The 11,303-nt window shown below is 38.2% G+C and overlaps 1 protein-coding gene across 1 annotated transcript; it reads left to right on the plus strand.

Moving 5' to 3' along the window:
* Positions 1 to 1,352: 1,352 nt before the first annotated feature.
* HMX1 (H6 family homeobox 1) lies at positions 1,353 to 8,789 on the plus strand. Its single transcript, XM_089691568.1, has 2 exons — positions 1,353 to 2,170; positions 7,605 to 8,789. Exons 1-2 carry the CDS (start codon positions 1,879 to 1,881, stop codon positions 8,162 to 8,164), a joined length of 852 nt encoding a protein of 283 aa, XP_089547694.1. The 5' UTR covers positions 1,353 to 1,878; the 3' UTR covers positions 8,165 to 8,789.
* The last annotated feature ends 2,514 nt before the right edge of the window (positions 8,790 to 11,303 follow it).

The following is an 11,303-nucleotide window of genomic DNA, read 5'->3' on the forward strand; positions in this document are numbered from 1 at the left end:
CAGAAGAATCATGGAGCCACCGTCTAACTGGAAGTCGGATCACAGCAGCAAAAAAAAAAAAAAGAAAAAGACATTTTGGGATTTAAAAGAAGCTGGGAGCAATAGCATGGACTTTTATAATTCAAAGCAGTAGTAAAGGCTGTAAAAAAAGAATCCTCCTGCAAGTAAATTGCATAATGTGCTAGTATGCACGGCATACTAGCTTTTAGCCTGGGTTCACACATATGCGGTGTGGCGGTATATCACATGTGATTTGCACAGGAACCGCACTGCATTCCTGTGCATATCACATGCGAAATTGTGTGCGATGCGATTGGAGCCACACATTTTGTATGGCCTAAATCACACCGCATCCGCACCAAAAAGGTGCAGGACCCTTTTTTTGGTCCGCACTAGAATCAGATCTCATGGGTATTCACATTCATGCGATCCGATTCTGCACATCGCACTGCGTTTTGCGGACCGATTTTGGGATGTTGCTAACATGCACACCCGTAGCAGTTCACATGAGCGGGGTGTGATTGTGGTGCAGTGCAAAATTTGCACAGAAAACACTGCAAATTCTGCACCACATCAGTGTGAACCCATGCTAAAATGAAGCCCTCCAACAGTGCGATGTCACTACTGACAGGGCTTTCATCATCACCCGCTCTCCCTTCTGGATATGCAGGCTCTGGCCGTTTGAATGGGCGAGCTGCAATGCCATCACTCTCGCGCATGTGCACAGGAAACACAATCTCGGCACAGTGCTCTGAATCAGGGGCAGACTGACCATTTGGAAACTCGGGCACTGCCCGAGGGCCTGGGGTCAGTAGGGGGCCCCATGAGATGCTCCTGGTACCTTTTTCATAGGCTTTTTTGAGTTTGGGCAAGGACACAGGGGCCCCATGATCCCCTATTACAGGGGGCCCCATGAGTTGTCAGTCCGCCCCTGCTCTGAATGGACAATATATTCAATATGAATATGTTCTTGTGGCTCAGGTTGTTTTTGTTTTAGTTGATATATTCAATATGCTATCATTCAGAGCGCAGAGCACATGCTCCGGTGATGGCATTGGCTGCAGAAATCGTGAATATCTCCTACTTGGTGCACATTTAGGAGATATTTCTGCTACCTACCGTTATTATAGCCTTACCTGTGGGTACAAGTCACCAAGTGGTGCTTTAAGAATACATACTTGAATAGATATTTGTTGGTGTCCTTGTAAAATGATCAGAGATATAGTCATGTGAAGTCTGGATGGGTTACTGCAATGAGTGTATACAATCGGTGCATTAGTGCCCCCCATACACCTGCCCTGTGGGGTCCCCTCCTCCTCTCCTCCTCTCTGAATGTCTTTCTTCTTTTTCTCTTCTGTCCTTTAACCTCATTGCCTCTCCTCCCCTTTCCTCTCCATGCCTTTAACTCCCCTCCCTGTCATTTCTCCTGGGAATTCCAGCCTCCCTCTCTCTCTCTCTCCCTCTCTCTCTCCTGCAGTTTGATTTGCCTCCCTAATTGACCTAAATAAAGCTCCTGACTGACAAGGCACTTCTAGGGCCCCCAGGCACACACTACTAGGCAGAGAAGTGAACTCGGCTCATCCTCCTCCTTATCCCCAGCAATTCTCCTTCTTTTCTCCCCTTGAATAATCCAATTTGCTGATCACTCTCGTCCAATCGGAGAAATCCTGCACATCGGTGAACTGGCCTGACATTTCTATTTGCTTCCCGATCGTCTTTTTATGGCTGTGTGGGAGAGCAGCGCTGCTCGGAGGAGGAGATGACTGCTCAGCTGCTGCACCATCGCTCCCCATAGAAGGCGGTGGGGCTGAGCCGTGCCTGGGCACCGTCCGTCCTCCGGCAGCAGCGAAGAGCCTAGGCGTGCAGCACCCGTCCACCATGCCGGATGACTCCACGGAAAGCCAGAGCTCTACCCCGGCCAGGGTCTCCTCCTTCTTCATCGAGAATTTGCTGGGCACCGAGGCCAAGGACGCCAAGAAACGGGCCAGCCCGGAGGATGGGCACCCGGTGCAGATTAATGGAGTGCCAGTGAGCCATCTGAGCTCCGTCTGCTGCCAGCTCTCCCCCTACAACTACAACCCCCAGCATGGCAGCTACCCCCTGCGGGAGAACACCATGGAGTGGTACAGGAGGGCTCAGGCCACCTACATAGGCTGCACCAGTCCGGAAAGTAAGTGTCAGCTCTTCGACCCACTGTTGTCATTAGTCTTTATTAGTGCTCATCGACCTGCTGAATGCATGAATCTTTTATGTTTCCTTCCGACTTCCTCTTAGCAAAATACGTCCTGAGGATGATCCTGGGAGCCCCTAATAAATTGTGCTGCCATGGCATGATGTCTGACAGATAGATAGATAGATAGATAGATAGATAGATAGATAGATAGATAGATAGATAGATAGAAAAACCCCCTCATATATATATATATATATGGAATGATGTCAGATAGATAGATAGATAGATAGATAGATAGATAGATAGATAGATAGATAGAAAAAAAAACCTCATATATATATATATATATGGAATGATGTCAGATAGATAGATAGATAGATAGATAGATAGATAGATAGATAGATAGATAGATAATAGAGAGATAAATATTGATGGATGAATACAAATGTAATGTATAGATTGGTAGATAGATAGATAGATAGATAGATAGATAGATAGATAGATAGATTAAAAAAAAAAACCTAAAATATATATATGGAATGATGTCAGATAGATAGATAGAAAAGATAGAAGAAAACCTAAAATATATATATATATATATATATATATATATATATATATATATATATATATATATATATATATGGAATGATGTCAGATAGATAAATAAATAGATAGATAAATAGATAGATAATAGAGAGATAAATATTGATGGATGAATACAAATGTAATGGATAGATAGATGATAGATAGATAGATAGATAGATAGAGATAATAGCTAGATAGATATAACACAGATAACACAAACTAATATATATATATGGAATGATGTCAGACAGGTAGAAAAGATAGAAAAAAACCTAATATATATATATATATATATATATATATATATATATGGAATTATGTCAGATAGATAAATAGATAGATAGATAGATAGATAGATAGAGAGAGAGAGAGAGATAGATAGATAGATAGATAGATAGATAGATAGATAGATAGAGAGAGAGAGATAGATAGATAGATAGATAGATAGATAGATAGATAGAGATAGAAAATAGAGAGATAAATATTAATGGATGAATAAAAATGTAATAGATAAACAGATAGATGGAATGCTGTCTGAGATATAATATTTAACAATTCAATAATTATATATTATTTTTCTCCCTATACTTTCACTTTACTTAAGGATTTATTGGGATGAGGGTAGGTAGCTTAGGGCAACATTTCTCATAATATTTTAGAAAAGGCTTGCTGTGACTTCTAGTGCGATCACATCTGAAGTGTCACTGGGTTAATATAAAAAACTAGAGCATAAGCTGCTCAAGACTTTTTTTTATACCAGGGAACATATAGTTTAACATTAGATCCATCGATTATTTTAATATTTGGATACATCACAATCTTTTATAATTATTTAAGAGCTATTGAATATATATATATATATATATATATATATATATATAAAATTAAAAATAATTGCTCTTAAAATATTTAATAAGCACCGTTTATTTATATTTTATTAATGTTGTCGTAATTAGTATTATTATTCCTTTGATGTTAATACTGTTTAATAATTATTAAGACTAACCTAAAAGTATTCTTTACAAAATAAATCATTTTCTTTACAGCTTGTGTTCATTTCCAGTCATGCAGGTCATTATTGTCATGTCAAATTTAGATTACCAACGGACGTGGTTGTTAAAATAATAAAAATCATGTAATTTTACCGAGAACATTTTATTGTGGTCTTACGTTTTAGAAAATAATGGGATTAATGATATCCAATTCCCTTTGTATAAGAATACATACAATATACTGTATGTTAATTATATATATTATATAATAGGTAACAGGATAATAACAGCAAGAACAATATTGATATTTCTGCTACTATTGCCACCACTATTCCTACTGCTACTGCTATTATTTTTACTATGAATACCATAATAGTAGTAGCAGTAGTAATATATTAAAATAGTATCAGTAACACTATTACTGCTACTACTACTAATAATTATAATAGCACTACTACAACTAATAATAATAACAATAATAATAATAATAATAGCACTACTACTACTAATAAAAATCATAGCACTACTACTGCTACTACTACTACTAATAACAATAATAATAGCACTACTAATACTACTACTAATAATAATAATAATGAAAATAACAACAGCCTTTAGTTTGCCATGAAATGTAACCCATCCATGCATGAAGCTATGTAGTGTTATTTGCCTTGTAGCAATGCCAGGCTCCAGGCTCATGGGTTGGGTTGGGGTCCCAGGTACCCCTGGATTTTGCCCTATATGTGGAATTATTCTGACAGTCCTGAGTCAGCTCCAAGTCCCAGCCTAGGCCCATTATGGAGCATGCTCCGACAGCTCACATACACATCATCCTGCAAACAATTGTCTGCAACAAGCAGTGAAATCTTCGGAGTGCAATGAACATTGATTGAGTCTGGAAAGGTCTCATTCTCACAGCAACTACTAATAAACAGATACATATTACCGGAGGATCTCTCTGTAAGTAGTCTTAAAGGACTATCTAATCGGATTGACTTTTGATCCCAAAGTCGATGATTTTATATTGTTGATTTTTGCATTGGTGGGCTCAATAAATTGGGAGCAGAGAACGCTTTATAATTAGACTATGGGGAATCTAACAAAATCACACAATACATTCATGATACGGGCAAACACCTTTCTAATCCCAATAGAAATAATAAGATGAAATATGAGGATGTATTATGTCAAATGTAAATGTGAAAACAATGTCCGACAACAACTAATTTGTACTTCATATTGTTTTGATGGGATATATTTATTCATTAATTTCTGCATTCTATTTACACATATCTCTATAACTACTGTCATACTAACAATAGAAAAGCGAGGATGGGGGGGTATTATCAATCACACAGGGGGTATTATATAAACAGCAATGATGCAAAAACAATGTTATTGCTGAATAAAATATGTCATACAGTAACCAAAAATCGACCCGTTTTTATTTAGATTATATATTTAAAATGTTACACCTAATTAAACCAGCGTGCTGATTGGCCTCCCAAGAGGTCACATAGTCTGGACAGAACTCAAAGACCCTGGTGGTCTAAGCCCCGCCCATACTCTCTACCTGTCACCACATCATTCACATGTAACAAACTATGGTGAATTCTTCTCAGCCTTTAACAATTCAAAGACAGTATTTTGTTCAGACATGGAATGACTGCAAGTGGAACAAAAAAAAATCTAGCAACCTGCATGTGAATTTTTTTTGTGTGTGCTACTTTTTGCTTTTTGAATTATAGAATATTGTCATTAGAAATTTAAAAGATGTGCTGTGCATGGTGGGAATGAATTACAGAGTTATATTTTTAGTTAGCCCAGTTAACATGGGTGTCCTAGAAATAGCCCTGCAGGGTTGGATTGGGGAGGGGGGAGGATTGTATTTTCTGATTGGGTGCTTGACAGAAATCCAGAAAAAAGTACATACAGCATATATATAATTACAGGGAGCGAGTTGTATTTCATTATATACCTGTATCATATGTTATATATATATATATATATATATATATATATATATATACACACACATTGTATAAAAAAAATTGATATATATATTTCAATTATATAATTATAGATTATTTTTCTCCTTCTAATTTCACTTTATGTAAGGATCTGTAGGGATGAGGGTAGGTAGCTTAGGGCAATATTTCTGATAATATTTTAGAACATGCTTGCTGTGACTTCTAGTACCATGGTATCTGAAGTGTCACTGGGGTAATATAAAAAACTAGAGCAAAAGCTGCCCAAGACAAGCAATTAGTCTCATTTTGCAGTCCCTGGGATAATGAAACAAGGTATTGGATTGGTTATTGTAACTGTTCCACTTCTTTCCTGTGGGTTTCATATTTTTTTGTTTTGTTTTGGGGTTTTTTTGTTACCCCTTGCATGAAAAGTTCCTTCAGCCCTATTACATCTGGACAGGCATTGTACTTGAAGCTGTATTAATCATTCACCTGTCTGCAGCAGCATTTGTAACTGTCCTGTGTTGTACAGTGATTATTGGGAGCTCAAAGTAATAGATCTAATTATCCTAGAAGGGAGGGCTGTAGATGCATGCTTCACTTCATTATTAGTTAAATATACTCTTTTTGGAAGGCGAGAAAATAATCTTCAGTTTTCTCTTTCCTACAGTCATATGAGTAGCAGATGAAGTCTGATTTCCAGGGTTGATTGGTTTTTGCACTTTGCACGTTGTTTCTGCACACATTAAAGAGGAACTCTGCCAAGTACTCCCATTTACATTGGCCCTCTAACCTCAAAACATATTTTTTTTAAATAAAAAAAATAGCTGTTACTTATGGGTTTCTCAAGCCTCTAACAGTCATACACATGTTGAAAAAAAAATAAATTGTGCATGGCTGTTCAGAACCTCCTGTCTGTTAATGGTGAAATGCAGAATGGTTGCCACCGGCTTCCAATAATCGTAATATGAGACAAATTGTGCTAAACGCCTGGTTTAGGAGAGTAGATACTTCACTTTTTAACAGCTGCACTTTTCCCAGTTCCTGTTAAATGGGGGTTCAACAATTGTGCAATTAAAGGGCCAGGGGCATGAAACAGGTGTAAAAATATTTATAACATTCACAGTAATGTATGGAAAAGTCCAAAATTCTCAGGAATAGTTTGCTTTTCAAAATAAATGTTCATGCATTTAGTAAATAGGTTAAGGCTCTGTTCACTTCAATAAACCAATCATGTGCTAACAAAAATTATTATTATTTTTTTATTATATTCCTCCCAGAAAACTGGATATTAAAAGTGAATACATATTCCTCCTATTTGCTATTATTCACTGTGAAATGAGAACCCGTGTTGTCCTGCATGGTTTGTAGTCACAGCCTTTTGGGCTCATGGAGACATCATATGGGTCAATTTACAACAGACCGTTCATGTAGCAAAGAGAATGTTAACTTTTAAAAGTGAATGTTTACTGCATAATAAGCTGTGTGAAGCTGTGTTCACTTCAATCAGCAAATCATATACTACCAAATAATCTCATTTCTATATATCTTTTTTTTTTTGCATACAATTTTATTTTCTAAATGATCACAGCTGAGCTTAACCTTATTCACTAAACTCAGAGAACATTCACTTTTTGAGTAGCCACTACTCCATTAGTAATTCAACTCCATAGTGTTAATTGACAGTTTTGAAATAACTGGAAAGCAAGTCACGTGAATATATATGTTTCTTCATTTTTATTTATTTACCTATTTTCAATTTTTTTTTTAAATATATCCTATACCGCTATAGAAACAGTTTGTAATTTCTTTTTATTGGGTAAACAATCCTGATTGTAGATGTTTCTAATGTCTATCACTCACCTCTCCTTTCTCATGCAGCAAGTGATAGAGATTCTCCTGAGATCTCAGAAGGTGCAGAGAGACACTACAATAGAGGATACAGGAAACATAGCAATGATGCCTCTGAAGACAAGAGAGAGGACTTCCCCTGCAAGGAGGAGGAGAAAGCTGAGCAGGACTCAGAACAGAGGTCATCCCGCAAGAAGAAGACCCGCACTGTGTTCAGTAGGAGCCAGGTCTTTCAGCTGGAGTCCACCTTTGACATGAAGAGGTACTTGAGCAGCTCTGAACGAGCTGGCCTAGCGGCCTCCCTCCATCTCACAGAGACACAAGTAAAAATCTGGTTTCAGAACCGCAGGAACAAATGGAAAAGGCAACTGGCCGCTGACCTGGAGGCTGCCAATATCTCCCATACAACCCAAAGGATAGTCAGGGTGCCCATACTGTACCATGAGAACTCTCCTGCCACTTCCTTGGGTTTCAGCTTGCCACACATCTCCCCACCCTTGGTAGGCTTCTCCAGCTCTGTCAACTATCCCTTGACCACCTTCCCAAACTCAGTACCCTTTATAAGATCACAGATGACCGGACTGGTCTGAGAACTTTGTATCCCTGTTGGGACTATTTTGCCTACCTGTTTTGTATGAACTGCATATCGCTATTTACAGCATACTTGATTTTCTTGCATTTCAACTAAAAACGTGCAATAGCTTTGACTTGGGAGTCACTGCAAACAATACAACAACATGATGGCGCAAATAAACCTTTCTTTTTGTACTTCCAAAGAAATTCTTGTAGGTTTTTTCATGGTTTTTTTACTTTTTTGCTTTTTTAATTGTGTTAGGATGTTGGTCTAGTGTAGGAAGACTGGATCAAAACAAAATTGAACAAAACACTGGTTCTACCCCAATGTGGTACTTCTGGTGGGTTCAAAGTCATCATAACACCTAGGGAATTTAGCATATAATTAACCATGGACAAAGCATATATCAGAAATCAATTTCAGTTATTTAAAAAATATTGGGTTGATTTACTGACTGGAGACTGTTCACTTTGCATGGTGCATGTTCACTTAGTTTAGCACCTTAATAAAGTAAAGCTGTGCTCATCAAACAGTGTACAAAGGATGTCAAAAACAGGACTTTTACTTGGACATGGTTGGATGAACATTCTCTAAACTAAGTGTACAGTCTCAATTCCTTTAATAAATCAACCTAATCTGGTTGTTTGGAGAACATTTATGCACAGTTGGGGGTTATACATGTACTCTTCTCAAGGGGTGCTTTAGAATAATGACTTGCATAAGAGGGCACTTGGCAAAAAGCAGATTTAATAAAGGGTCACTTACATTACCAAGTTGAGAAACACTGACTTATGGTAATCAACCAGATTCTGTGTTGCCTGTTTCCATTGAATGAACGATACCTAAATGTTTGCTATGGGCAACAACTTCACTTTAGTTCTAGTTTTCTTTGCTCTAGCTTTAATTTTATATTTTAATGTAGAACATAAACATGCAGTGATTACAAACATCCCAGATCTGTATAGAATTGATTATGCATGTTCTTTACTGCAAGTGAAAATGTAAGTTCTAACAAAAAATAATAATTAAAAATAACATTTACCAGTGATATAACTTGCTTTTTGGGTTTCCAAGGACATTTAAAGGTCCTTTCCATCTCTGTCCCTGGTTTTCAAAGCAATCCGGGCAACTGTAGCATAAAACTATTTTCAGTCCCAATAATCTCTTAATGTAGGCATGTTAAAGTCGTGTTTTTGTGCTGTATAAGGTCATTCCCATTCCCTCTTTGCATATCTCAGCCATTTTAAGGACTTAAGTTTAAATTAGGCCCTAAGGCCAAGCTCCACTTTTGAAGAAATTATTTTCGGACCCCTTTCTCTTGAATAAAATATTTGAGGATACATTTTTTGTTACTCAGACAAGTACCTGCATAGGGCTGCAGCAGTGGAAGAACCTAAGAGGGTGCTGCTCTTTGTTTATTTAACTCTACTAAGTTTGGATCTATGTTTCATTTGTCTTTTTTTTTATTTGGCCATTTCTAACTTAGGATTTGCTGAGGAGCATCATTTATAATGTGAAGAAAATGTTTGCTTGAATGTGATAAATGTTTAGATTTTGACATGTACTATTTTGAAGTCCATTGAGACGATACTCTACAGCAGGGGTCTCCAAACTTTCTAAATAAAGGGCGAGTTTACTATCCTTCAAACTTTGGGAGTGGCCAGCTGGAGTAGAAAATGTCTTTGTATCAGTGGGAGTTAGCAGTGCCCCATTGTTGGTGTCAGCTGGAGGAATAGTGCCCCATCGTTGGTGTCAAGTGGAGAAATAGTGCCCCATCATTGGTGTCAGCTGGAGGAATATTGCCTCATCATTGGTGTCAGCTGGAGGAATAGTGCCCCATCGCTGTTGTCAGGTAGAGGAATAGTGCCCCATCGTTGTTGTCAGCTGGAGGCATAATGCCCCATCATTATTGTCAGGTGGAGGAAAAGTGCCCCATCGTTGGTGTCAGGTGGAGGAATAGTGCCCCATTGTTGGTGTCTCTGGGAGGAATAGTGTCCTATCATTGGTTTCAGTGGGAGGAATAGTGCCTCATCATTGGTGTCATTGAAAGGAATAGTGCCCTGTTGATGTTATTGGCAGCTGACAGTGGTGGTAATAATGGCCCAAGGGTCAGATAAAAGCAAGCAAAGGGCCCCATTTGGCCGGAGGGCTACAGTTTGGAGATCACTGCTCTACAGGAAAAAGTGCAGATGTGACAGGCTGAGGTACTAAAGGGTATGTTCTCATAGCTTAAAACATATGATAAAGAAGGATTCACTTTGAACACTTTCAGTAGGAGGTTGTTGGAAAGGAGCATTTTTTAATGTAAAGAAAATGTGCAATTAAATTTCATAAACTTTTTGATATTGGACATGTACTTGTCTAAAGTGCTTGTAAAAGTAGAAGGTTTTTTACCTCTTTCTCTGCATTCTCTGCATAAGGGAAAAAAATGTTTGTGTTCAGAAGCACCCCCTAAATAATTACCTGAGTCTAATCTCGATTCAGCTCTGTGCCCGAGAGCAACGTCTTTCTCTGCTTTCTCTTCTCACTGGCCATGAAGGCAGCAACAGAAACCATTGGCTTCTGCTGCTGTCAATCACAGCCTGTGAGGAGGGAGGAGGGAGCAGGGTTAGGCCGTGCTTTGCGTTTCACTGTACACACAGAGCCAAGCTCTGGATCAAGCCCTCATGAGTGCCTTCATAGCAAGTGACTTGCTATGGGGCACTTGGAAGGGGAGGAGGAGCTGGGAGCGCTGGCGGGGGATCCCAGAAGAGGAGGATCGGGGCAGCTCTGTGCACAGAGCAGGTAAGTATAGACATGTTTGTTATTAAAAAAAAGAAATACCTTTACAATCACTTTAAACATTCAGATTGTATGCAATGAGGCTAAGTTACTATAGGAATACAGATTGGTGTCTCAGCTTAATGAATATGGTAAGTTTAGGTTCATTTTGAATATCCAATTAAATTTTTTGAAAAGTGAAATATCCATTTTGCTTTAAAAAAAAAAAACTCCAGTGGCTAAGCAACAGCATGTTCCTGAAAATTGCTTTACAAAATATTGAAATTTATGAGACTGACTGCACTCTTACTTTACAAAGTGCAGGTCACACTGCTATCTGGGGCAAGCAATGTTCACTTTCCTTTAACCTCTTTTCACCATACTGTATTTAACAA

This window comes from Staurois parvus, unplaced genomic scaffold, assembly GCF_062004578.1.
Source record: "Staurois parvus isolate SC_StPar_1 unplaced genomic scaffold, SC_StPar_1.0 ptg000564l, whole genome shotgun sequence".
NCBI classification, from domain to species: domain Eukaryota; kingdom Metazoa; phylum Chordata; class Amphibia; order Anura; family Ranidae; genus Staurois; species Staurois parvus.

What these genes read in the sequence shown, in the direction of transcription:
- HMX1 (XM_089691568.1), top strand. Translation starts at nt 1,879, where the DNA reads ATGCCGGATGACTCCACGGAAAGCCAGAGCTCTACCCCGGCCAGGGTC. An exon ending in AGGCTGCACCAGTCCGGAAA is followed by an intron (nt 2,171 to 7,604) that starts GTAAGTGTCAGC and finishes TTTCTCATGCAG; the next exon opens with CAAGTGATAGAGATTCTCCT.